The following is a 27732-nucleotide window of genomic DNA, read 5'->3' on the forward strand; positions in this document are numbered from 1 at the left end:
AGACGACGGTGCTACAAACAAAGCGTAAAAAAACGATAAGTGAAGATTAGATAATGCTTGGAAAACGCACCCATACACGGGCTGCTTAGAGCGACGTTGAAAAGAACGTGCAAGGGAGTGGCGGCTAACATTGTACCGCGCAATACTTCCCACTGCCATCTAATGCCGCCTGTGCAAGTCCCGTATCCTCCGCAAGTGTGCCCATGTTTCTGCGGGCACAAGGTATGGCATGTTTACATGCAGATGTGACACGATGCCATCGTTGTTCTGCAAGGAATGCTCGAAACATTTCGTTGAGAGGGCGACATCGTACCCAAGAAGGAGCTTTGAGCTGGCTCAAACTCGAGACAAACTGGAATCTCACTAACTCGACAATATATATAAAGAAAACGACATCACAGTTCTGAAAACCGCAACTATCGAGAAATCTAAAGCGGACAAAATTGACGTATCATACGACGCTCTGAAATACACGAATGATTTCTCAGTACAGCGCTCTTGCAAAACCCTCCCCCGTAAACACTGTAACGACTCGGAGCAATGTAAAAGCGATGAACGTGCAGGTATCTAACAAAGAAGGATCGAAGGGAACCGCTGGGCATAATAATAAAAGGAACAGTAAACGTAAGAGGACAATAATTGGTGTTTTCGAAAGGGTACGATACTACTACTACTACTACTACTACTGCTACTACTGCTACTACTACTGCTACTACTACTATGGCATAAGAAGCCATCGAACAGAGACATCAAGGAGCTTTAAGTTGCCTGAAACTCGAGACAAAGTGGTATCTCTCTGACTCGACAGTATATACATAAAAAACGACATCACAGTTTCAAAAACAGCAACTATCGAGACATCTAAAGCGGACAAAATTGACGTATCATACGCCGCTCTGAAATACACGAATGATTTCCGAGTACAGCACTCTTGCAAAACCCTCCCCCGTAAACACACTGCAACGACTCGGAGCAACCTGTAAAATATACGTCACATTTGTAGGCTTGCGGACAAACCGCTTGCGACGGGACGCTCGCAGTATTCGACCTCGCATATGCATCGTGGCATTGAACTGTGCCTGTCTTTTTTTTTTTTCTGACGCAACAAACGACACATGAGGACGCGGCGGCGGGTCTGACATCGAAAACGACTGGCCACGCCGCTTCCGCAGAGGCCCGGCGACGCGTCATCGGAGACAATGGACTGCAGTGCAGGTCGACCACAAGGCGCCGACGAAACCAGAGGATGATGCAACGTCACGGGCTGGGAGGCGCGCCTGGCCTGAGAAAGGGGTGCGACAGGGGGGAAGGGCGAGCCACCGACAATACACATCCTGCGATTTCATTCGCTCTCTTTGCACACGGCACCGCAAAGGAGAGCCCGCTCGTATATACCGTATTCGCTCGTGTTAAGTCCCATCCTGGTGCAAGACGGAAACAAATCTTGAGGAAGAATAAGAAAGCCAACTACAAGAGAATGTATGTAAAAGCGATGAGCGCGCAGGTATCTAACAGAGAAGGGTCGAAGGGAACAGCTGGGCATAATAAAGAAAAAAAGGACACAGTAAACGTAAGAGGACAATAATGGGTGTTTTCGAAAGGGTACGACACTACTACTACTACTACTACTACTACTACTACTACTACTACTACTACTACTACTACTACTACTACTATGGCAAAAGAAGCCAACGAACAGAGACACCAAGGAGAATGTAGGGTAAATTACTTGTGCTTACTAATTGAATCAGAGAAATGACTTCGTGAGTGGTGGCGCTGGCTAACACTCCCATCATTAGTAAAACATAGATACCCCAGAAAGCAGATGGGAAAAGGGCGCCACAGTAGGTAGGAGCATCGTACGCGTAATGCGAGGAAGTGGGATTGTTCCCCGCCTGCGGCCAGTATGCTTTTTCACCATTTTCATTTTTCAATATTTTATCATATTTTAATTCAATTCGTAAGCACATGTCCCCTATGTTGTCCTTGGTGTCTTTGTTTGTCGGCGTCTTATGATATGATTAATAAAAATCAGGCCCCTCGGTTCCCTTTCTTCTTGTTCCTACTAATATGACATTTCTATCTAATTTTTCAGTTCAGATATTTTTATATTAAAGCTCCTTTGGTAAAACTTCCTCTTAGCGAAGCTCACTAAAATAATTAGTAAAAATTCTTAGTAGTTTATTGACTACTAGCTGCAGACTGTGTGTAGCAATCGCTGCAATGTTCGCGGTGACAACGATAAATTTGACTCCCGTAACGCCCGCATCGTATCTATACTGCAAGGGCAAAAAAAGTACAAGCGCATCTCTTACGTGAGTAAAAACGGCACCCGCGGCGGTTCCCACAGGACTTGTGCTTCCGGCGGTGAGACCGCTGCTCCCTTTGAACTCGAAGCCCGCATCGCTGTGCACGTGATTCTATTCTGAGGCTCACAGCCGGGGCAGGGTGTTCTGGTGCACTCTAGCCGGGGGTTCGCCTTTCTCCAGAAGCCACTTCTCTCCCCCCTCTTTTTCTCCTTCCCCTCGACAGTCAGTTCATGTGTCGGTCAAATCCTTCCCCCCATCGGCAGACGCAAATAGTTTGTACTCGTAGCCCGCTGTACTTCGGAATTCGGTCGGCATGCATATGCTCGTGTATCCGGTTTCACGGGGGCCCCCGCCGACAACGACATTGCATGACGAAATGTTGCGTCATGTGTGACGCGCGACATGCCCTGTCTGTCTTGACGCACCAAGCGAACCTGCGTTGACGCAAACAGGGTGTCACGTGACATGAGACAACGACGACGCGAAACCTACGGTCCCGCGAAGCCGAGCAATACCAGTGGATAAATTAAGCGTTCTTTTTTGGGTGTTGACGTGGCGACGTAATAAGGGAAAGGAAAGCGCTCGAAACGACAACCGTGCATGCCGCAGGTGGGATTCGAACCCACGTCTTTCTCATAACGCGTGCGATGCTGTACCACTTAGCTACCGCGGCGGCTGTTCTCCCGTTTTCTCCTCGTACCCTTCTTTCTCTCCTCTTTCCCTGCTCTACTTTCGGGTCTGAGTAGCAGGCTCGATGATATTATTACCACAGGCCAACCTCTCTGTCTTTCCTCAATAATTGCTCCTCTCTACGCTGCAGTCAAGATAGCCCTGATGATGATCGTTTCTACTGGCGCCCCCTGCAAGACGGGGCGGCGACAAATAGTCACGCAACCTGCTTGAGCTAACCAGCTATTATATACTACTGCAATCTAACACTTTGCCTATATCTCAGTGATCGTTTCTCTCTTCGTAGGGAATGTTAGCCAGCGCCTCCCGTGGCCGTGGTGATGGATGTGAAACACCCATGGCCGTACCATTTAATGGCACGCTAAAAAAGGAAGAGCTAGTTAGGATGTAGTAGTAAATTGGGCTTCTGCAATAACAATGCGGCCACGCTTAACGTGAGAAGAAACTTCATTAGCGACAAAAAAAAAAGACGCATAAGAGCTAGTATAACGACGCCGTCCCAAAGTTCCCGCATGCTGTGACGTCACAGATTTTGACACCGGGTCCACACGGCTCTATTCATTCTTCCATCAGTTACAAAATGGCTGCATTGCTTTATAGGATAACGAATGACTGCACCTAGCAAGCTTCGGGAGCCTGCTTTGCCTAAGTCAGAGGGCCCAGAAGGCGTGAACGTACTTTTCGAATTCCCGACGTCACTTCAACGTCACTTCAACGTCATGTGCGTCACGGCATACGTGTTTCTGCCGCTGAGGTATCGTAACCAGTTGCCAAAAAAAAAAACGAACCATTTTCTGCCGAATGAAAAAAAAGAGAAGTTTAATTGTGAAAGGATATTTTACCCGTTTAAATTGATTTAGGGGCGACCTTTAGTGTCCTTTTGACGTCTCCTCGGACATCCCTGTCAAGACTGCATCAATGAATTAAGGCTGCACGCAGGGGCTCAAAATGTTTCGAAAGTGGCTCCACCACATACGCGGCGCGGTTCTGACGAAACGTCGAATCACGTTTCTCTTTCAAACTTGGAATTGGCGGAATTGTACGTTCCACATGACGACAGGGACGCAGACGGAACTACTTGCAGCCCCCCCCCCCCCCACCCCTTGCCCTCGCGTGCCGCAATAGATCTGTTTCACAAAAACTACCGCGAAAATTTGCCATCTCTGCTGCGGCTCAAAGCCCGCCCTTCAGAGCCTGAAGCTATACCCCCTCCCCCCCCCCCCCTCCCACCCATATGTGGCAGGCAACATTCGACTATCCGTAAATCCGGGTGACTCGGTATTGCGCGTATAATAAAATATGGTAACCGAGATCGGCGGCTCGAATCCCGAGCGAGCAGCCCAATCTCGCAGGCCATAAATAAGACAGAGTTTCCTAACAAACAAAAGGGAAGTACATCCAGCGCACATGTTGCAATCTACATCTTAAGTCAGCTTTCTAAAGCAAAAGAATAAGTGTATGTGCGCATGCATAATCAATTGCAAATTGTTATGCTTATAACGCAATAATTTGTTGAAGACCGTCAATTTGCAAATTAAATAGAGAAGGACGAAGCTCAGGGTAGTACTTGCGTACTACCCATAATTCCTAGGACATCAACAAAACATTTTGGCTAATAAGAAATTATCACGTCTTTCTACGTATTTCTGTGGAAAGCGCCACTATGGACTGCTGTCTATGCTTCAGAAATTCCAGAATGTTTACCTTTATTACTACTTTTGGAACACCCATTACTTTGGCCTGCAAGTGACTTCAGGGCTATGAACGCGCTAGAGTACAAAGGCAAACCGATTAGATGAGTCGTCGGCGTTCAATCAGGCCGTTCGTTCATTCATGTCAAGCGTAGCTGCGCACTCACTGACATCCTGCGCTGACAGGCCGTAGCGGCTGTTGACCGACCCCCCGGATCGCTGGCCCTGTCTTTCGGAGAAGCCGAAGGCGTGGGCACAGCCAGCGACCAACAAAAGACGTCGCGCTGTGAAAGCGTATAGGCCAGAGGTCAGAAGTCAAGTTGAACACAAAATGCTTTGCGATCGCGTCTTGCGACTGCTGCTTGCACTGCAAGACTGCTGCGTACCTGAAAAGGGAGGCGTCACTGGCCTGTTCAAATATACGATCTCACACGGGCGTATAAACGAGTCGTCGAACAATACTTGTAGTCAAGCGCATTTTACTGCTGCTTGATCGGAGGGAGCGCGGTCTTTCAAAGGGCAAGCGCTGAAACAGGTCCGCCGTACATGACGATGCAAGAGGTCTTCCGCGAACTGTGAACGCGTGACAGACGAATTGAAGCATTTAGGCCTAGCATAATGGTAGGGACCACAATCAATGGGAGAGCCACGGCGCCTCCATTCAGCTTGGCGTTGATTCAGCAAGGTGGAATTGCTCGAACGAAGTGGTTCACACGACGTGATCACACGCTATAGCAAGATAGGAAAGATACTTATCAGACAAAAGTACTATGAAATCATGTAGCACAGCCATTGCTTGAACTCGCAATCTCGGTCCTCTCCGTGTCTGCACATGTCGATTGGTCAACGTGATGGGGCCTTTGATCATGTATTTGACGGGAACTGACAATTTGCCAATTAAGCCACAGGAATTAGTTAGATCCCTGTGCAACTGTGGTCATGATCTCGGCTGCCTCCATCATATCGTGAGTCGTTTGAACAACTTCATTGTCATTGAAAATCGTGATCGAGTCCTTGATCGAATCTTTTATCGAGGCCTTCACAACGTGCCAAGTAAATCACAGGAATAATATCGTTCCCTGTGCAACTGCGGTCACCTTTTGTGTCCCGCTGACCTGCGGCAAAAATTATGTGGGGCAAGCAGGCAAACGAATGACAGGCTGCGCAAACATAATAAAAACGTGAAAAACGGCTCTTCAGGATTCCTAGCAAATTCACCGCAAATGGTGTGGATGCCGATCCAGATTTGACCAAGCCAGCGTAATCGGCAGGAACAGCCATCAAACGTCTCGCGAAATCACGGAAGCAGCTAGCCGTGATCTGGGTTTACGCAATGACTGTGATAGCATGCCTCCCTCGTGCTTTTGTCTGTAAAAGAAATTACCATTTTTTGCTAGAGTGTCTTGCTAGAGACGGTGGTGTCTTTTGGCGACTGCGTGACTGAGTTTGTATGGTTTCTTTTGGTGTTTCACACTCACTAGTAGCTAGGTTGACTTGTTCGTGTGTGCGCATGGAACCCTGTGATCTCGTGTTACACGCTTGACTCCTTTTTGGGGGCTCTTGTTTTTAATTCTCAGTGAAATAAAAAAAAATAGATGTCTTAGTCTTGCTTTCTTTACACGTCTCTGTATAAACTGTGTGTACACGTTCATTAAAGACATTGAAGGCAGAGCTCACGTGTAGTATTGCCTTGGTGTGTTAAAAAAAAGTAGGATTACTTTGAAATTTACCGAGATATATGACCCAATAAGTGACGCCACAAGAACGTCTGTTGCCACAAGCACAAAATTTGACAAATTCTGTTGCTACACATAATTTCTATTCCAGCTGAATTTCTTTCGATAGATCTCGTTATTGTAGTTGTTTAATAACTGCAGACAAATGGAAAGACAAGCGCAACGTTAAAGCCGGCTGTCCCAAAGCAATTAAGAAATTGAAACTACCCAATTCCTCACAAGCCTACGTACCGCAAACACACAAACTATACGTCTACAAAAATAAAACTCAATTGTAAATTAGACAAAGACTGTTTTTTTTCTCATGCACCCACGATAAGCAATAAGAAGTTCATGTTCACTGTGCAAGAAAAGCAGTATCGTACGCGTCACACACCAATGTCATGGTTCAAGTAGTCTTGACATCAAACACACAATATAGGGTTCAACACCGTGACAACACCACCCAAATATTTAGTTCGTAAGAATGTACGAATTGCAATTGACTTGCTGTCCCCAAGGAAATTCTGTAGGGCCAGCGCGTTCCCTCTGGTAATGTTCTTCAGAGACTCAATGTATTGTAGCACTGTCAGGAGGACTTTGAAACACCCAGTATATAAGACACGTGATAGAAGCTTCGGAAATGCGGCAGTTGCGCCTGCTCAGCTTCACACGCCCGAGATAAACGCTCCGCGGTGGTCCGCCTGACATAACGTAAGATGAATAAGATTGAACTGATAACGACGACCGCTCCTCCTGCGTCTCATCGTGGGTGGAGTCACGCTTGGTAATCTTACACTTTGTGAATGCGATAACGGCGATCCGCTGTTGGTATCCTCTCACGCACTGCGGTCATAACGGACACCGACGAATCTAGCTTACACGGCAGGCATCACGTTGCCGGTGTCAACGACTCTCCGCACAGATTGGAATCACACTTTCCTTTAACGGTCAGTCGGCCAAGTTGACCACCATTTTTTTATCGCGCAAAGAAAGAAAAAAAATGAAAAAAACACAGGCCTACGCCGCACTGAGACCACACGTGGTCACGTCGCAGGCTGGGTTCCTGGGCAATAAGAGAAACATGTGGAGCCTACCGCGATGTGGCAGCTACGGAAGCTGCCACAGTCCCTACAGCCGCCCACTAGACCACTCTATATACTAACTCTAGACAAGTTTCATTCCGTGTGTACGTATAAATTGCGGCATGCAGGCCTGGAGCCGCACTCATTCACACCATACCAGTGATCGTGGCCTCCGAGATTAGGGGGGGTCTGTCTCCCTCGGATCTTAGAGGCCATGGATCGAGTGATCATCGAGTTTCCGTCAATGTTACCTGCAGGCAGAAAACGGGCGCCACCAAAGGACAGTACTAAATCGCTTTAGACTGGTAAATGACATTCATTTAAAACGATGTTGCCACGCGCATACAGTTGTGTATTATGTGCCATGCGCTATCGTATCTATAGGCGGGTCGTGTTCTTTTCCGCGGCTGACGGGGAAGGTGAGGACGACGAGGGGAACTGAGGCTCGGCGACGTTGAGGACGCGCTGTTGGCGAACTCGCCGGGAAATTGCAAGAAAAGAAAAATGGCGACACTGCCTAAACAAGCTGTAGCAGCGGCTGTCAACGCTTGCAATGTCTCATTAACGTCCTCGGCGGCAACCGCCCGAAGGGTTATTGTCACCACCCTCATTGCCGTCGATCGGTCAACGCTGTCTTTTTCCTGTGTCGCTCGTTTTTGTCCCCAGCATGCGGTTAGCAATTTTCTAAGCCTGCGCATACCTTTCCGAGGACACTTCGTTGGGCTGTTGCTATAGCGCTTGTTCCTGAAGCTTCAAGTGGTGTTGTAGCCGCTATCCACGCACACAGACACACAAGGCAAATCTGATGCTAGGTGCGCAAACGCCCGAAGTCAACCGTCAGAGGCAAAGAAGCACTATCTGTTCTCGTTAACGAGTTCGGTGAGACATCATCGTTCTTCTGACGTCACTCCGTGCAGACACGTAATCATTCTCCGTTGCGAAAAGATGTCACTCGAACGCAACGGCGTCGGAGCGTTTTAGTATATGACGCGGCGTTCGTGACATACGCATTATACTTTATTTTTTAGCATTAGGTGTGTCAAAGTAGAAAATTGTATGCCTGTGAAGTGTGCGTGGAAAGCCGGTCATCGGGTAGAAACATGTATGTAGGGTATATGCACACAAGCTCGGACACTGCGCGGCGCTGCGGTGCCTCGGCGCAGGTTGCCACATTTGTGGTTGCATCTCAGCAGACGACAACGTCTTCTGCCCGGTGTTGCTGTGCAGAGGCATCTTGTTTTATCGCGTGTAGTTCCGCTTAGACAAGAAAACTACTATTAAGTTTTTTACTGAATGTTATTTTATATCCGAAATATACACGGTTTAAATCACGGATCTTGGATATCACATAGGTGTCACTTAGTGCTCACGCATTTCTCTCTCTCGCTTTCACCGCTGAATCGCTACTGAATCTTATTCGCGGCTGGCTTACATCCGAGAAATGGCGGCATCTCGCACTGCAGCAGCCGTGCATAGATGGCGTGATAGGGCAAGGTCGAGTGCATCCGCAGACGCTGAGGTCGCGCGTTCCGGCAGCTGACTCGATCGCTTTCCAGCTCTCTGATTGGCTGCGCCCGTTCCGACGCGGGCGGCGGTGCAAAACTTGACCGGACACTGCACTATCGTGGGGTTGCGGCCACTGCGCGGGCCATGCAAACACGCGATAGCCGCGAGGTTATTCACGTCGCGTCTCCGCTTTTCGTCGAGAGGATTCTTTTCGATGACCAATTTGCGTGCTCAATGTTTCGAAGCTTTCCGGTTAGCCTAGGTTTGAACTAACTAAAGGTTCCTGTAGCGTGGGCTAGCTGTGTCCATACGGTTGCGAGCGGAAACAGAATTTCGACAAGCTCTACTAGCGTGAATTGTTCTCGGCGGGACAAGGTTATTAGACGCGGACCAGCTTACAAAGGTTATTTGGCAAAGACTTTCGCTCAAAACGGCGAACGGCTAAGAACAGTGTCAACATTATCGTCTGCTCTTATTGACCACGTAAGCTTTAGGTCTACTGCGCTGCATTTTGTCCATTTTCTTAGAGACAGGCTGTTTCCACCGTACAGTCACCTAGAATGAACTTGCGTGTGCTGAACACCCCGAAAACGTTTCGATAGACCAATTACCAAGCGCAGGATGAGAGGCAACAACAGACGGACCGAAATGGATCGGCGATGAAGGTAGCATTAACAGTCATTCTCCGTAAAATAGCAGCGCTTTAAGGAAACCTGGTGCGCCGAAATCTTTGCGCCCCGTGTCCCTGACGTACGTGACCGCAAACCACCACTCCAGTTGCACACGTCCCCGAACTTGCAGTGTGTTATTGCACTAGCAGTGTGCAGATACTACGCCCCTTCGTTCTCGAAGCCGGTGCGTTTGCTGCGGAGTAAGTACTGTGGCGCCACCTAGCACGCACTCAGAGAATGATGTCTGTTGTCTCGGAGTTTCCAGTGCGCACCTTTGCTCCTATCTCGCTTGCTCTCGTTTTCTTTTTTGTTGCTTGAATGAACACATGACACACATGAAGCTTCAGACAAGATGACTACGAATCAGTGCAAGCATGAAGTGTATAACCTGCTCTCGCAAGTAAAACGCTTGCTGAGCGCACATCTCTAAGGCACACATGACATATAGCTGCACAGAACGGGCTTAACGAATAAGCAAAAACAAATATCAAGTTTAACTCACTATCACCAAGCAAAATTAAATAAAGAACGCAAGTACACTTCTTATCCGTCAGTGTCCATGCATTGGGGGCACGTTAAAGAGCCCCTGGTGGCCAGAATGTATCCGGAGACCCTCACTACGGCGTGCGCCTCATAATCAAAGGGTGGGTTTTGGCACGTAAAACCACATAATTCATTCATCTGTCGGTGCGCTACAAAAATTGATATGAAGGCTTGGGGATTTATTGGAGCGATCGCCACAATTCGTATTACGGGCTACACAGTTTCCCGCGCGTGGAAGTACGTGGCTGGAACACTCTGACCCGGCTCTACCGATAAACAGGGGCCATGTGGCCCGTCTCCGCGTGGCGAGATAGCTGCAATGCGCGGCTGGCTTCCCGAGGCAAAACGACGTCTCCGTCTCTCTCTCTCTCTCTTTCTTCTCGAGCGCCTTGCGTGAAATGTCCGAGATTGCGTTTATCTCGGAGCTACCGCCATTGACGGCGGACTCCGGACTCGGTATACACACCGCCACTGCCGCTGGCGCTTCCAGCCCGCTCCTTAGCGAAAAGATAACGCGTGCGTGGCTTCGTGGGTTTGTGCGCGTCCGCCCTACAATAGGGTCTCGCTAAATTACTTGACCATAGGCATGATGCGTCCGCCCTGTTGGAGCTTTCGTTTTCAGGCATGAGGCGCGTTAGTTCGGGCGACACAAAGACAGAATGACCAGCACGTCCTGGGTGCGTGTTCCTGCAACTGGAAAATGCTGTCGCGTTATTGAATTTGTTCTTTTCCTTTAGCCAATCGGCTCGAAGCGAGTTCGGCGCTTCTGAGCGGATCAGGGAAACCGTAACATACCCTGTGAGCCAGTCAGACCTGACAATTGATATGGCGAATTCGGCAATCTGGAGGAATTTAGCGGTGTCCAGAATGCAACCCCGCCGTTGAAAACCACCGCCATCATCTCGATGTGTGGATATATCTTGTATTAAAATATTTGAACATGTGTTCATAGCACTATTTCTTTACACTACTGATCTTCCTAATTTCTTTTTTTTTCATAATTCCTTTGTACACCAGCTGTTAGTGAGACGTTCTGCTGGAGCACTCGAATGCCAAACACTTAGATTGTACCTTTATGCTGCGCTATAATCATTATTATCATAATCATCATAATCATCGCCGTATCGAACTGCAAGATGAATGATGATGATGATGATCATCATCATCTTTTGTAGCACTTAGCTACGTTTGGGTGCACGTCTCATTTACCCTTATTAATGATGATGACGCTGATGAAGTGGTGATTTCCCTTTGAAACGGGGGCCGTTATAATGACCGCTGTGCAAAATTAAGAAAAAGAACCCCAAAGAACTACATAGGTGTTTCCAGGAAGAGTGGCGGACTTCGTCCCCTCAACGCACACCAACATTGCCACGGACACTTGTCCCCCGGTCTTCCATTGACGCAGTTAAACCGCCTGCTTTGCAGGGTTGCTACCCTCCATTGTTCAGCGCGTACCGCTTAGTTCAGGACTGGTTCTGGACGCTGCCACAGCCTGCACCTCGTAAAGCTCCAGCGGCATCTAGTGACGCTTTGTACAACTACAACGAGTCAGAAACATTTTTGCATTGCGTGCGTGTTTTCTTCAAAGGAAAATCGTAAAAGGGCCGCACGTTATAATAGGTCACGTCGCCGCCGAAGCTTCACACTAGCAGACATGCCGAATATCCAAAGTCACCGCATTGTTAGCGTTCTGAGCTCTCTGGTTAAGCTCTCCGTCGCAAGATGTCGCTCCAGCAGTGTTGTTGCTAAAACCCCTTAAACTTCGTAGTGACACTCTCCTCCTCCTCCGCCTTCACTCTTCCTCGTTTCTCCTCTCTTTTACGCTCCCTCCTCGATCGTGGCGCCGCCTACACTGCTCGGGCTTAGCAACGGTGCCAACATGCGCTCCTCGCCACTTCGTAGACGCTTCTCGAGCAAAAATGGCGCTGATTCACGGCGCGAGCGCCCACGTGATGCTATTAGGCCAATAGCGACGCGGCGTCGGCCTCGGCCAGAGCACGCGAGTAGGAGGCGGCATTCTTCAAAGCGTGGCACAACTTTACGAAGTTTAAGGGGATTTAGTTGTTGCTGCCGCACCCATCTCTGGTAACGCGGTATTCAGCGAGCCCTAATAACGTTTACGGACAATGTAAAACTCTGTGTCATCAGCCCCCGTTTCGTAGACAGAATGCCGCTGTCGCAAGCACACGTGGCGGTCAACGACTGCAGGGGAGACAGATTGCGAACGCCAGTCACCACGGTAATGAGGCAGTAAAACGCTACAGCTGCAGAGAGAGAGAGAGAGAGGGAGACCGAAAGGCGACAGTAGACGCAAAATCAGCAAAGTGCTGCGTGTCGAGACACAGTTGCGTAATCAACGCCGAGGGAGACAGAAATAGTTGAAACGGACACATCGCTCAGCCGCACCTGGCGGTATGACAGTGGAGTACGGAGAGTTACACGCGCGCATGCATACACACACATACAAGCACACGCGCATGCAGTGACCTAACTTCGAAGTTGTAAAAGCTCCATCGTATACTCTTCTCGCACGTAAAAGGACGAGACTTAACAGCTGTAAAGGACGGGGCAACACTTATGAGACGTTTAACTTTGATAGTAAAGCTACGCACAGCGGTAATTCAGGGGCCATGGCGTTGCATTGCTGGGCGCATTCCGACGGGAGCGGAATGCAAATGAGGAGGGAAGGAATGAGGAATGTAATGAGGAGGGAAGATAACCGATGTTCATTAAGGGTTACGGACTGGATCCCAAGGGAAGGGAAGCGTAGCAGGGGGCGGCAGAAAGTTAGGTGGACGGATGAGATTAAGAAGTTTGCCGGGACGGCATGGCCACAATTAGTACATGACCGGGGTTGTTGGAGAAGTATGGGAGAGGCCTTTGCCCTGCAGTGGGCGTGACCAGGCTGATGATGATGATGATGATGATGATGATGATGATGGAATGCAAAAACCGCTCGTCTACCGCGCATTGGGTGCGAGTTAAGCAACTTCAGGTTTATCTATCGTTCCCCTTTCGCCCTCCCTAAGTGTTGGGTAGCCAACTGGGCACGTCCTTCGGTACAGTGTACTAGAATACCCTATCTAGTACACTGTACCTTCGGTAACCTCCCTACTTGCTCTCTCTCTCTCTCTCTCAGGGGGTCAAAACTGATCTGGAGCCAGCAACTATGCGCCGTACCTCGATCGTAACGTTCCGACACGTAAAATCCCAGAATTCAATTTTTTTTAAATAGTTAAGCTACTCCTGAAATGCCGGAGCTGGTGTCATCGGCATTATCGAGACGTCACGACACAGCACCATTTGCTCACGCTGTGGGACAACGATGACGATACTTACATAATAAAAATAATCAAGAACGAGTGTGCCCCGCAGGTTTTCCTTTGGCAGCTCTCGCGTGTCGGCCGCACCGTTCGAGCGAGCCATCGTATCATGACGTCATGATGCACCTTCATGCCGCACCCTCCTCCTGCAGGCACCAAAACTTAAGTTAGTTTGTGGGGACAAGCATTATACTAAATTATTTAGGGCGCTTGGACGCTTGCCACTATCTTTTTCTAGCGTTTGCAGGGATCGGACCTTCACATGCAGCGCAAAAAATGAAAAATACAGACGTAAATTTCATCTAAGTATACGCTGCTTTTAAGAAACGCGAGGTAAACGTCACTGCTCGTGCATAACTTGCGCTCGCCGCATCGAGACTGACTGAGTAGAAAGTTTGATGCTACTACATTCGGCACGGTTCCTACACCGCGATCAAGTTCGGTTTGCAGCGATGTGACTCGCAGCTATATCGTTTGGCATAGATAATAAAAATGCAAACGAGAACGTATATTCAAAATTTTGTCAAGATCGGTGGACATCGAAAAATTACCGGAGTCGCCCTTTAACGCAGCCTATCGATCGCGGCGGAAACCCTTTTCAGTAGCCGGCGTGGTGCCATTTCGCCTCGTCAATTTTTCACCGCTCATCTTGGGGCACTACGTAGGTTTCCACAGATTCTGGCATGACTGCGAAACGGCGTGCTGGAACATATGTGAGCGGATGGACTTCTTCAACGCGCATGAATATGACCATGGGTATGACTCGTAAACTCCTAGCCTGTAACAGTCGGTTAAAGGACGTCGCAGATAATTTCTGCAACAATGACCGGGGAGGGGGGATTAAGCAATTCTCTGGCGGACAAGTGCTGAGTGACCGTGGAGCATGGTTGCAGTTGTTCCACCCGACTTAGTACCTACGAGTCTGCGAAGATAACATTTATGACACAACTAATTTGGCCCTCCAGCTGGGGCGGTCATATGATGAGTCCAGCGAAGCTGGTAGTCTAAAATCACACCGAGAAAACGATGTTTCCGAACCGGCTAGATCTCACTGGCTTTCGGTTCAAAAATCGAAATGTCTCCTCTGCGAATGCTTCTTGTACAAGAACAACGTCCGTGTGGAAACCGCAGTCTCGTTACATGATCCGGTGGCGCAGCAGTTCCGAAACTCCGAGGCGAGAGAAATTGCTGCTTGCGCCTATCTTCGGTTGCCGCATACCGCGGACCAACAGCACTCAGTCCCACGCCGGAAAGATGGCAGAACGTCAGCGTCAACTCCGTATCCACAAACACGTGTGTGTGTGTATATATATATATATATATATATATATATATATATATATATATATATATATATATATATATATATATATATAGACGGTAGTCCTTCAGCTGGCCTCTCCGCGTAGGGCAGCAGGTAACCGATAGGCTGCAATGCGAGACAGACCATACCCCTAGCCGCCGTAGCGAACAACACGCAATACACCTGAGCTTGATTTCCGGTGACAGCTAGCGCCGCCCTGTGGCCGCGCTCGCAATCGGACGAAGCTCCCACCGTGACGTGTAACGTTGCTCGCTCACGCGACGTGCGTCTTGTCGGACTGGATGCCCTCTAGGGGGGCCAGTCGGTAAGGCGAGTCGTCCACTTCCTGTCGTACGCGTTGAGGTCATATGTTTTCGTCTGCGAGCATCGATAAGGCTGTCTGGAACAACAAGCTGTCCAGATAGTGCGACAATAAACAAAGTGCTCAGCTGGTCAATTTGACTGACAAAATTCAACGAGAAGACCAAGCGGCGCAGTTGAGCAAGTCGTATAATGTTTTTGGTGCATAACCGGTGGTCCGCTGGAAGAAGTAAACGCAGTCGATTGCGGTGCATAATCACTAGGTTTTGTGATTGAATAAGGAGATTCGCTTGCACAGGATGAAGCAAACTTTTGCAAGACAGGGGTATAATTGGGGGATCGTTGGGAGGGACCTTGGACCTGCAGTGAACGTACAATGGGCTGGTGATCATGACGACAATAATCCGAATGAAGGAGGTATGTTGCAGTCAATGACCAAGTACGGAATGTGGATACGGAGCAGGAGTCTAAATGTAGAAGATTGAGTTTTAGGAACTGTTCCAGGTTCCTTGTTTGCACTGTGAGAGTTTGACTTCATAGTAGCAAAGGCTATTTGTGCATTTGTGCACTGGATCGTGACGCCTTTGCAGGTGAAATTTCTTCGATTAATTTGCCTTAGGGAAACGCTGTAGTTTGCACTCACTCTCAGTATTATATTGAACACGCAAGTAGCAATAAGAAATATGTATGGACAGAAGAATGTGACACATTCAGATGTTGAACCGGTGTCTCCTGCATGTATTAGCCACAACCTAATAAGGTAATTAGCATGTACGTCAAATCTTAAGTGTAACATCATGCTTTTATAAGCCCCTGCCAAATGTCTGGAAACAAATCTCGGGCCTAAAGAAATGTCAAATGATCAGCTGCGATAGACCATCAGTCAAAATTCGAAGATAGCAAATTAAAAAAAAAAGTTAGCTTTACTAAATGCAAGGCACGATGACTCAGCTTATTACAGCGACAAAAACGTAATTACGTGCGAGAGAAAGAGGGCGAGATAAATGGGCGAGAGAAATGTATTTCACGCTTCAAACAAAATTTGATATGTCTGAAAGACTGAACCAATAATGGTGACTCAGCATCTGTGCCGGATATGAACTGAAACGCATATAGATGAACCGTTGAGCTGCAAACTGCTTGTCTAAAATTTGATTCAACACATTGCTACTAAAGGTTCTACTAAATAAGCGAAACTTTTTTTGTTGCAAATATGTTCCAGGTACTTAGCAGAACCTGCATCGGACCAGATTAAAAGCGCTTACTGTCGGTGCTTATATGCCTATTGGACGTTACCCCTGATATTCCTCACGGGTGTACAATGACCTTAGTTGACCTCGCCGTGGCCTAAGCTTGATGACATGCTTCCGGCTTCGTCTAGAATTCCTCGAGTATTTCTTTTTTGTTCGCATCACCATTTTATTACGGCTATAAAAGTTTGAAGTTGAGTTTGCGAGACGCTTCAGTTTTATGGATAGCTTACCATTGTTCAGTATGTACTGTTCGCGCCAAATCACGGCAGTGTTTTAAAAATAACGACTGCAGTTTCTCGCGTTATTATTAGGCACTCGTGGTATGTATTGAGACATTTTGGGAGATGCACTCCGCAGGTGCTTTTGGACAGTCGAGCTATTTCATGTACGGGTTCGGATATTATCATATAATTTGTGAGGCCAAACTCAGTTCAAGCAAGAGAACAAACAGTGTGAACAGAGTCGCTTCTGCTGATGCCGAAGACGCATCAGGAATTTACTCAGAGGAGGCAATCGCCTTCGCAATACTGTGGTTTAAACCATCATGGGAAGCGCATGAGCCCCGGTCGCACATGTATGGTCGTGTTAGTTTTGAGAATGACTGTACAGCATTTAGAGCCAGCTGAACCAACCAGGAAGCAGTGGGCAAAATACCTGGAAGTGCGTGAGGCATATATTAAGCATACCATTCCTGCTAATCACAGGTCGCTGATCGGTGTTTTTGTCTTATGCTTTCGAAATAACTACAGCACTTAGTTATTTATTCATTTGGCCGTGAGTTCTGCGCATGACTCAGCACGTTCAGCACTGTCCTCAGGTCATGCTTCGTTCTTCGAGTGCAATGAGCGCACCAAAACGTTAACCGGAGAAATGTGCATATAATCAGGACTACGTTACAAACGCGGAAGTGTTCGTGCACGTTTCAGCTCGTACACGTTGCCTGTATGCGACCTGCCGGCCAGACCACGGCGTGACTCATCAAAAACTGACAGCGCGCTACTTGCTTCCGACTTATTTCGTTCCTCTCGCCGTTGCACCCGTATGAACCATTCGGGACTGGTTTCCGTTCGTTCGCTTTGCAAGCACACCCACGTTCAAACGCGTATATATGTCCTTCCGTGTCCGATCGTTCCCTTCATCTGAGAGTCTCCGGCGTTCAATCACACTCGAAGTGTGGCCATTCACGTTGTCTGCCGTTCGGCGTGCTGACCAGTGACGAACCATGCTTGACCGAAGCCGTAAACCGGTCTCACAAAGCGGGACTCTAGGCGAGCGAAAAAGAAAAAAAAAAAGCGCCATTCAGATAGACTGTTCAAATTTGTTTTTTTCCTCAGACGGTAAGGTCCGTCCCCGAACAGACGTCTGAACAGACGGCGCATTCGAAGCCGTCTGCTTCTATATATAAAAAAAATGTGTATAAAATACAAAAGGCAGTGAGTCGTACGCTTCATTATGCTCGATGCGGTGGGATTGTGGGCCGCTGTCAAAAGCGACGACGCCGCGCCGTTTCCGAAGAAGCCGGTTCCACGGCTGCACTGCAGCTTCAAACCCTTCGGTCACTGTTGGCTTGGCTTGGCTGTCTTCGTGCCAAGAAAGAAAAAGAAAGAAAGAAACAAGCGGGGGTTGCCTCGCCGCTTTCGTCGTTGTCTGCGAGACGCAGACGATGCCGCGCCCGGCAGGTCGACCTTCCCGCTCTCCGAAGTCTTTTGCGGCACCGTCGTGGGGCCCTCCCTCGAAGATCCGTGAGGCGTGGATTGTAGGGGGGGAAACAAAGAAAGAAGGAGAGGTCGCAGCCTGCGTGGATCCACCGAGATTAGGAGGACGAGGGAGCCGGTATAAACGCACCCACAAGAGACAGCCAGGGAGATTGGACGGGGAGAGGAGGATGAAGGTGGCATGCCCACACAGCTGAAGGAAGGCGTAGCAGACGAGCAGACGCACATCATCACCGCCACTGGCAGGCGTCGTCTGCTCTTCCCACGTCTGGGACAGGATCTGTGCCAAAAAGTTATTTGAGAAAACCGTCTGCTGTGTGGCGGGGACGCAGACGGCGTCGAGCTCCTGCTTCGTCGATGGACTAAGCGACGGGGCCTTTGAAGCGGCGCTAGAGAAAAAGAAAGACCACCACAGTCTAGCCTGAGAGAGGTGGTGTGTTCTACCGCGTCTGAGAAAAGGGGACGCTGTTTGTGTTGCAGTGTGTCGGCCCAAAGTACGCACTTAGCAGCGCACCCAACTAAGCTGAATGCATTTCAATGCAAACCTTGTTTTGTCTCGACACGAGCTTTATTTAGCGCTGTATATCTTGGCCTAGTAAGCGACGCAGTATAGATCTTTGATCCCTAGGTTACAGGCACGCTGGTCCGTATTGTAGCTTTTGCAGTGAATAACACGGACGATCAGTCCATCATTTATTCAACCGTTCAATCGATCAATGTCTAGACGAAACACAAGCAGATACATTATACACACAGCACACACAAATGCGTACACAACACACACGCAACACAAACACATCTGCACAAGCGCTTACACATTCGCGACAATCTAACGCATAACACAGACACAAAGCTACGCGCTGAATGTCGCTCGTTGTGCTTCACGCAAATGGAAGGGGTGGGGGGGGTGGGGGGGGCAACGAAGCAAGAGGAAAAGCTTCAAGGAGCGCAAAAGGGTTTCCGGTCTCACGCGAAACGGGGCAACGTCAACCGGTCCACACTTCTCAGTGGCCATTAGGTGTGACGAGAGCGACCTGCGAAATACTCGCACCTGTGTGCGTGCGTGCGTATGATTCATGTGTACATCTATCAACCGCACTGACACCTCTCCGGAAGGTTTTAACGCCGTACCATATTGGAGCACACCGACCCTCGCGAGACGAGCTTTGACACCACGATTACGAGGGCGACAACTGCAGTGGCTTGCTCGTTCTGGGAGCGAACGCAGAGCAGACTTCTTTTTTGATGTGTTTATTTTTCTTGTTGTGGCCACTGAGTAACGATGGCAGTTGCGACAAGCAGCAAAGTTCCTTTATGGACTGCTGTGTCCTTCACCGCAAAATCTCTCTGTTGCAATTACGACTGCCGACTGAATTAACAAAGATAAAATCGGTTGTTCAATCAATCAATTGAAATCAAAAGGTATTGCCACACCTTTAGCTTCTGTATCTTTCTTGGAAAAAATTCAAGAAAAATAAACCATTGGAGTATCAATCAATCAATCAATCAATCAATCAATCAATCAATCAATCAATCAATCAATCAATCAATCAATCAATCAATCAATCAATCAATCAATCAATCAATCAATCAATCAATCAAGTGGTTTAGGAAAAGCTTTTCTTGGTCTCGTCGGGTCAAACAAAGCAAGAACAGTGGTGTTGACATAACTGATGCAAGAAAGGTCTCAGGACAAATGCCACGCCGAACGCTTGTCGGAGTCACCCTTTTTAAATTATGTTAGCTATGGTTATTGCTCCGTTCAATCAATCAATTAATGAATTGATCGATTTATCGGAACTTTCCTTTTCTCGCGCAGCACTGCTGACCTTCGTCAACTGCTGGGACGTCAAGTGGTCGACGCGCGTGCAAGACTTCTTCACCTACGGCAAGCTGATCGCCCTGGCCACTATCATCATCACCGGAGTTGTGCAGCTGTGCTACGGTGAGTCGAAGGTCGCGTGCATTCAGTTGCCGATCGCGTAACAAAGATGGCGGCGCGGCGTTACTAACACAGTCGGACGTCCTGAAGTTCAAGAACTGCAGGGAGACCTCACCACTACCATAGACAGCGCTACAGTGGAAATCACGGCTAGTGGTGCCAAATCTCATCCTAACTTGATATATATGCTGCAATAAGTGCAAAAAACAGGGTACTAGCAGAAAAATAAACAGCCCGTGTTTTCTTTAAAGCACAAACCAGGACTGCAGGCCTTAAGTTGTCCAAACAGCTTACTATATGCTTTACACCTTTCCTCAGCATCGTAACCCATCATGCGCCTTTCTGTTCCCTCTTTCTCTCCCTCTTTCCCTTCCCCCAACGCAGAGTAGCTGGCTAGAGGAATGTACCTCAGGCCTACCTCTCTGCATGTCGTATCATTAAATCTTTTTTTCTCTCACAGTATTACACAAAAAAGACGCTTCTTTTCAACAAGAAGTGCAATGACACAATACAACAGAGCTCACAAACCCCCCAATATATCAACAAATCAATTAGGAATTCAGTTAATTAACCAATTTCTTTTAATGTAAGAAAAAGAAGCCTTACGGCATTACAAACATGTGCCAAAACCCACATATACATTACAAAGCAATAGAGGTAACTAGTGTAGCCGTTATTTCTTGAGCGTATTCGAGAATTAGCTTGGGTGGTGAGCCTAGATTTTTAAGCTGCGCACACGAAGGCGAAATCGAAGTAGGAAGGAATACATGCACGCCAATATGAGGCTAGCCTTAACACTCGCAACTATAACGTTCAGTGAAAAACACACATAACGAATGAGTAAGCAGTTTCACGACACACTTGCCTCCTAACTATAGGTGGACGAGGAGGCGCTGTATAGTATCTTGCTTATCGGCCACGAATGCTTTGAAGCTGAAAGCTTGTATAAAAAACGTGTGCTGTTATACACAAGCCACTTCCGGATCTATGAAGACTGCTACAATGTCCCCACGAAATTTTGCTTAGAATATTTTTTTTTATATTGGTGGCGACAAATGTAAGACGCGTGCATCAAGGGATACACGGTACACCAGGACAGAATCAAAACATTCAGCAGATAACTGCCTGGTTGGGGACTGTATTGAAGAGAAGAAAAACAGAAAATTATGGGGTTTTACGTGCGAAAACCACTTTCTGATTATGAGGCACGCCGTAGTGGAGGACCCCGGTGTTTCCGCTGCTGGCACGAAAGCCAGCAGCGGAAGGGCAGAATGTAAGGGCAGGACGCCGCCCTTACATGACTACGGCAGAAGCCGATCGAACGGAGCGTGACCATGCGTCCTCACTCCGTTTTGTCGCTTTTGCAGCCAAAGAGCGCTGTGCTTCTCGGCCTTATAACCTTCCACGCGCGAGCCGCGTGCACGCGCATCGATACCATATCATAACATACCGTATCATACCGTATATAACAGCACGACGCGCCAGCATCGAAAGGAACATTTCGTACGACTCAACTGACTTGAAAAAACGATCACCTTTACACGAATTGTCGTGCTTATATATATATAGATTCTGTACCGCTGTGCATACGTGCTTGTGCGAGTGGCTGGGGTGTGGGGGAGCGAGAGGGGCTTAAGCGACATCTCTACATAAGGTTCGCAACGCGTCCACAGCACTGCGGGGAGAGGATCAGGAGAGGAGAGAAGCTCTCGCCGTAAATCGTATCCCTGGCAGGTGCCGTTGAAGCCAGCAGCTGCGTGACAGGCAGTTCGTGCCAAGTGGCCCCGAATACGGGCAACGTTCATCGCATGAACACGCTGACGACTATAGGTCGGCGGTGCCGTTCCCGACGTCTGGCTCGGAGTCGTTCGATGCACGCTAACGAAGAATCGCTATAGAGCTTAATTAAAACTCTAGCTCTGTAGTGTAGTGAGTGTAGTGCAGTGTAGTGTAGTGTGTAGTGTAGTCTAGTGTAGTGTAACTCTGTAGTGTACGCGCTTTGTTCGTGCTTGTCTCCCTTTCTTTCTATCTCCCCCTTCCACTCTGTTTCTCTTTTTATCCCTCTTAACCCTTCCCCCTGTGCAGGGTAGCCAACCGGAACTACCTCTGGTTAACCTCCTTGCCTTTCTCTGCATTATTTTCTCTCTCTCTAGCTTGGGCTAGTTTGTTCGTGCTTGAATGCGCAAAGAGCAAGGCGCTATAGACCAGGACAGAAGAAGAGCACAAACGACAGGACCGGCGCCACTCACAACTAACCCCCGTATGCAGAAATGCAACTTAAGTCGAAGCACGTGCTTGACTTGATTTAGATGACGCCTGGCGTTAACGTGCCCAAAGACGCTCACTGCGTTTCCTGCGGCGCGTTCCCGATAGGCGTCACTCGGATCAAGTCAAGCATGGGCTTCAACTTAAGTTGCATTTCTGCATACGGGGGTAAGTTTCATTTCCGCAGCAAGTCTGCCGTATGTAGGTCAACCAAACCGAATCACGCACGAAACATTAGTCATCTGTTAGTGTTCTTCTTCTGTCCTTGTCTATTGCGCCTTGCTCTGTACACGTTCAGCTATAGAGTTCGCTTTTGAGAGAACAGTTGAAACATGTTCTGCATCCTGTGACTGCAACCTGTTTCACGCTGTTTTTACCTTCGTTGCTACTCGCATATTCTATATAATTATAGATGTTATAACAGGAGGTCCCCTGACAGTTTTTGCTTTGAGATCTCCATCTGTATTACGTTTCCTTTGTGATTGTAATAACTTCTAATAATAATAAAATTGATTGACCCATTGATTGATCGCAACGGAGGCTCTGCAGACTTTCTGCACACTTTCTTCATCGTGCTGTTGACAGAAACCCTGCCGAAAGTGAGCAGAAAAGAATGTGTGCCGATTGGTAGCAGAGAGGCGATGGAGGGAGGCAAAAAGTCCGTATATAGATAGCAAGCATATATATATATATATTTTTTTTTGTGGACCAAAGCGACATATTATATGTAGTATTCCTGGCAAGCTTTCTGTAACGGGCAGGCAATGGGCTTCTTAAGAACGCAACCTTAGTTCATTTGGCGCAAGAATTAAGGGTTGGTTACGAGTAGAGATAGAATTGAAGGCGGCAGCTACATCCTGTTCTTGAATATCGCCCCGAAGCCTCTGCGTCAGTACGCAATCGATCGTGACGTCATGCATAGCTTTCGAAAGCATTGTTCTCACGTTCGGGCGGTTTCCACGCAGGAAAATTGCTCGAACCTTGTTAGGCTGAGTTTTTATCCTTTTTTGCAATGGAAAGTATAGTCCTGCTTTACCGGTAAAGAATTAACAGGGGCCGAGAAGATGCTGTCAAAATCGCGATGACATCATGCACGGAGACCTGACGCGGGAACTACATGGCGCTGCGCCGCCATTAGTATTTCGCTTTTGCGTCGTTCCTGGCCTACCAGCTAAGCTTTCAAAGCGAAAGCTTTACTGGCCGCGAACTTGCGACTTCGCCGTGGCCGGGCTCCGAGGAGGCACATGACGTCGCACCGCGTTCCTCGTCGTTGCGTTTGCCTCCGCTCGCTTCGCCAGCTGCGTCGCATGCCTGATAACATGTCGGAGGATTGAAAAGGAGAGCTCGCGTGCGCCGCAACCACAGTTGAGGCGGCAGTATGGACGGCGACAACTCTGATAAGCAGGAGGAGGCATGGAATCGCCATCGGAATGAGATGAAGAGGAAACGAATAGCCCAGGAAACAGACGAACAGCGCGCCGAACGACTGGCTAAACGCCGCAACATAGCTAGACAACCAGACTAACCTGTACTTGCAATCAAGATTAACCAAGGCTAACCATGCTATGCCTTAGCTTTAGCCTTTAGCCTTAGCTTTCGCTACGTATATCCTGGCATAGCCGAGGTAAGCCACTCCCAATATTTGCTTGCGGTGATAGCGACCGCGCACTTTGCTATTTCAGAAACGGTTTATAAGTATACAGCTTAACTTGCTAGCTATATAGTTTCGAAGGCTGGCCAACCGGGCACGTTGGAACGTAGCCGTAGTATATGCAGTGATATATGTAGCAGATACATCGTTCTATTACAAAGCTGTTACGCGTTTATTCTATCTCCCCGTGTCCGCGTCCCCTTTAAAACGATGTGCAGTTGCTGCATTGTACTACGCTCTCCTCCGTTGGCCCACCCGGTGACCAGGTGGTCGTTTGTTCCATTTATGCAATTGCCGTGGTGCGCCATATACAATCGGTTTGCAACTGATTCTCATTTATGAGTTCCTCAGTAGACGAGATTAGGCCAATTTGTAAAAGGCATCGCACGCATGCATCAAATAATGTTAACTACAGCCTTCGTCACTGTTTTTCCGAAAATGGCTCGGCGGGACCTTACTATACTTCATTCTCTTTATAAACGAGGAGTTATACTTGGCGTTTCGTTCGATAATCGGACGTCGTTTCTTCGTGAAAGTTCGTACTCGATTCGATTCAGAAATTTCCTTATTCGAAACACCGTAAGTTAATATCCTTCATTACTGTTCCGTGGAAAGCGTTGACGGTTAAGATAAACACAGCGAAGAAGCGAACGGCAACAGAGCCCAACAGCCGGAACAGCCCGTGAATAGCGGTCACGTCAACCGCGTACTACCGCGAGCACTGGAGAGTGACTGACAGTCAGCCTTGCGAAACGAACCCGTGTCCTATTCATCTACAGGGTGCAGCAGGCCGACGAGCAGTTTACGTTCAGCCTCGCTGCGTACACCAGGGTACAGAGTAAAATAATTTACTCCCTAAAAATGAAAAAGGGTGTAAATGTGCCTATAACGCACACGCACCCTTAGGGTGTCCGTTATATAGATAACACCCTAGGGGTGATAGTGATAAGACTCATTTACACCCTTTTCATTTTTAGGGTGTAAATTATTTTACAGTGTACGTGCGCCGGAGTTGCTGTGCGTACGTGTGTGTGCGTGTGTTAGATAAACTAATTAAATTCTATAGTGTTTTGCGTGCCAAGACCACAATCTAATTATGAGGCGCGATGTAGTGATGGGCGATTCTGCGTTAATTTGGCTGCCTGGGCTTCGATAACGTACAAGTAGAAATCTAAGCGGCGCGGGGGTTTTTTGCATATCGTCGCCATCGAAGTGCGGCCGCCGCAGTCGGGATCGCACCCCCGACCTTTCTTTCTCTCTCTCTCTCTCTCTCTCTTTCTTTCTTTCTTTCTATATTGTTTCCTCAGACACAGTCTAAGAGGGGGCCGAGGCTAAAGGTGACAGAGCGCCTGACAAGGGCCCCGGCCCCCTTGCACAATATACACAGACAAAATACATCTACTTGCAAAGTTCAGTCAGACAGACATAGGCTCAGACAGTGGGCAATATTAAAAAGGGAGGCTAACCTCAGCAGCGCAACACAACAGCCACTGAGCTGGCTTGGCATACTGTGCGTTTGTTTTTGTGTTTTTACGTGTTTGGGTTTATCAGGTGTGTACGTTCTGCCCAAACCTTTCGGAAGTCCTAGCTAGCTAGGGGTCCAACTATACGAAATCTATTAGGGGTTTTGCAAACGCTTCACCATAAATCCGGTGAAATTCCTTCGCTATAACCGAGAGTCTTTTTGGAAGCCTAGGCCTCGCTATATCCGAGCTTAGTATCCAGGAATCATGTCCGCTATATCCGACGCGTGTTCCTGCATGTTCTACGGTTCCGCTCTCTGTGTTCCCTCGATGCCGACCGTGCCACCACACACTGGTACACAGCCATCGCCATGTGAAAACCGTTGTGGAACTCCTGTATGACGCATCGCTTAAGAAAAAAAGAAAGAAAGGAAAGAATGAAGATAGAAAGAAGATAGAAAGAAAGAAAGGAAGGCAGGTAGAAAGGAAGGGAGGTATAAAGAAAAGTATGTCTTAGCTTACGCACCAGTGCTCCCGACGAACGTTGCAAGGAATACTCCTGTGTAAGATCATCGCACTACATTCCCACGTAAATTTCAAAATTTGTTGGCTGCGGCGTAAGAAAAGTCAATAATTTTTTTTTTAATTTTCGACTTCCGCGGGCTCCGAAAGATGTCGCGTTCGGCTGTACGTCCTACTGTAGTTTCAGGGGATGCCTCGGGCGATTACCAAAGGTAGCGCGGCAGAGCTTAAGAGGCGACTAATTCTGAGGTAACGCATCACATGCTGCTGCGGGCATGTCACTATTTTACTACAGTGAAGTTTGAATATTACGAAATGTGCACTTTGTAAATGCGAACGAGCACACGAAGTATATAAATATATACACCCCTTGCAAGAAACACTGTGCCTGACACCCCGTTGAGAAGGAAATAAATATTCTGACAAAACGTCTATACCAACTTCGCGAGTGACGATGATGACACAATAACACTGGGACGATAGACTTAGTGCACACACGAAATGTACGGCGAAATGCGTTTGCTGTAGAAGAATCCGGAGAGGCGTTCAAGTTCAGATTGTATTCAATCTTTCAGTACTCGATTCACTTTCGTTGTTATTCGATTCGCATTCGATTCGCATTCGACTCGCCTGACAAAAAAAAAAAATCAATGTTCGCAGTGCCCCCTTATCCTGGTCTATGAGTCAGACAGGTGATTTTGGCCTTCCGGGTTCGATCGCGTGTTACGCTTCGGGAGTTGGTTCCGCGCTGCATATTCTTTTTGCGACTGCCGGGGCCAGGGCGTTGTCCCATTCAAGCTTTTCGCAACTTTCGAACGCTGTTGTGCCGTCGTTCTCATACATCTCGGTTACTTGGTTCGCGTGGTGCTTCGACCTGTCCCCGTTGGCCGTGTATTTTTCTCACACTCTGCTCCCGCGTGTTCGCAATGTGTCATTTCGTACCATTTCCAAACGCCCGTACTTGTTTATGCGCTTGCAGTTTTGCATTGGCTCGATCGCTGTTCCCGTTCGTTTCGCAAACTGTCTCCTCGAGCACTGTGGCCACACCGTGGGACGGAGAGAGAGAGATAGAGGGAGAGAGAGAAATAGAAGACAGGAAAGGGCAGGGAGGTTAACCAGACGCACGTCCGGTTTGCTATCCTACACTAGGGAAGGAGGTATGGGGATGAAGAGATAGATAGATAGATAGATAGATAGATAGATAGATAGATAGATAGATAGATAGATAGATAGATAGATAGATAGATAGATAGATAGGAACGTAGGTAGGTAGGTGGGTGGGTGGTAGGTAGCTAGCTAGCTAGCTAGCTAGCTAGCTAGCTAGATAGATAGATAGATAGATAGATAGATAGATAGATAGATAGATAGATAGCACCGTGGTATGGGAGCGCGCGCACACAGAGGGCGCTCGCTCGAGGCTCGTAAACCGTGTCCTGTTTGGAAAGGAACTTCTGTTGGACTCAGTTGTGTGTGTGTGTGTGTGTGTGCGTGTGTGTGTGCGTGCGTGCGTGCGTGCGTGCGTGTGTGTGTGTGTGTGTGTGTGTGTGTGTGTGTGTGTGTGTGTGTGTGTGTGTGTGTGTGTGTGTTCGTATGTGTCTGCGCTCGCTGCGTTGTTTTGCACTCCCTTAGCTGCTTGCCGCTGGCACAGGTGCGTTCCGCTTGATGACTCCGCGCGCATGCGCACACTCATGCTGCACATCTGTCGCGCTTTCCCAACTCGCGTCGGCTTGAAGGGGTCACCGGCCCGACAGGCGCTTTCCT

At 48.2% G+C, this 27732-nt stretch overlaps 1 protein-coding gene and 1 non-coding gene across 2 annotated transcripts in view; one reads left to right on the forward strand and one right to left on the reverse strand.

Moving 5' to 3' along the window:
- LOC135915815 (Y+L amino acid transporter 2) overlaps positions 1 to 27732 on the forward strand; it is a 132815-nt gene that overhangs the window by 75724 nt on the left and 29359 nt on the right. Inside the window, exon 3 of the mRNA XM_065448971.1 lies at positions 19948 to 20073. Coding sequence (XP_065305043.1) covers positions 19948 to 20073 — 126 coding nt within the window. The remainder of the gene's footprint in view (positions 1 to 19947; positions 20074 to 27732) is intronic.
- Positions 2911 to 2982, reverse strand: TRNAT-CGU (transfer RNA threonine (anticodon CGU)). Its single transcript has one exon. It is a non-coding gene; the product is annotated as a tRNA-Thr (tRNA).

The sequence above is a fragment of the Dermacentor albipictus genome, chromosome 10 (assembly GCF_038994185.2).
Source record: "Dermacentor albipictus isolate Rhodes 1998 colony chromosome 10, USDA_Dalb.pri_finalv2, whole genome shotgun sequence".
Lineage (NCBI taxonomy): Eukaryota > Metazoa > Arthropoda > Arachnida > Ixodida > Ixodidae > Dermacentor > Dermacentor albipictus.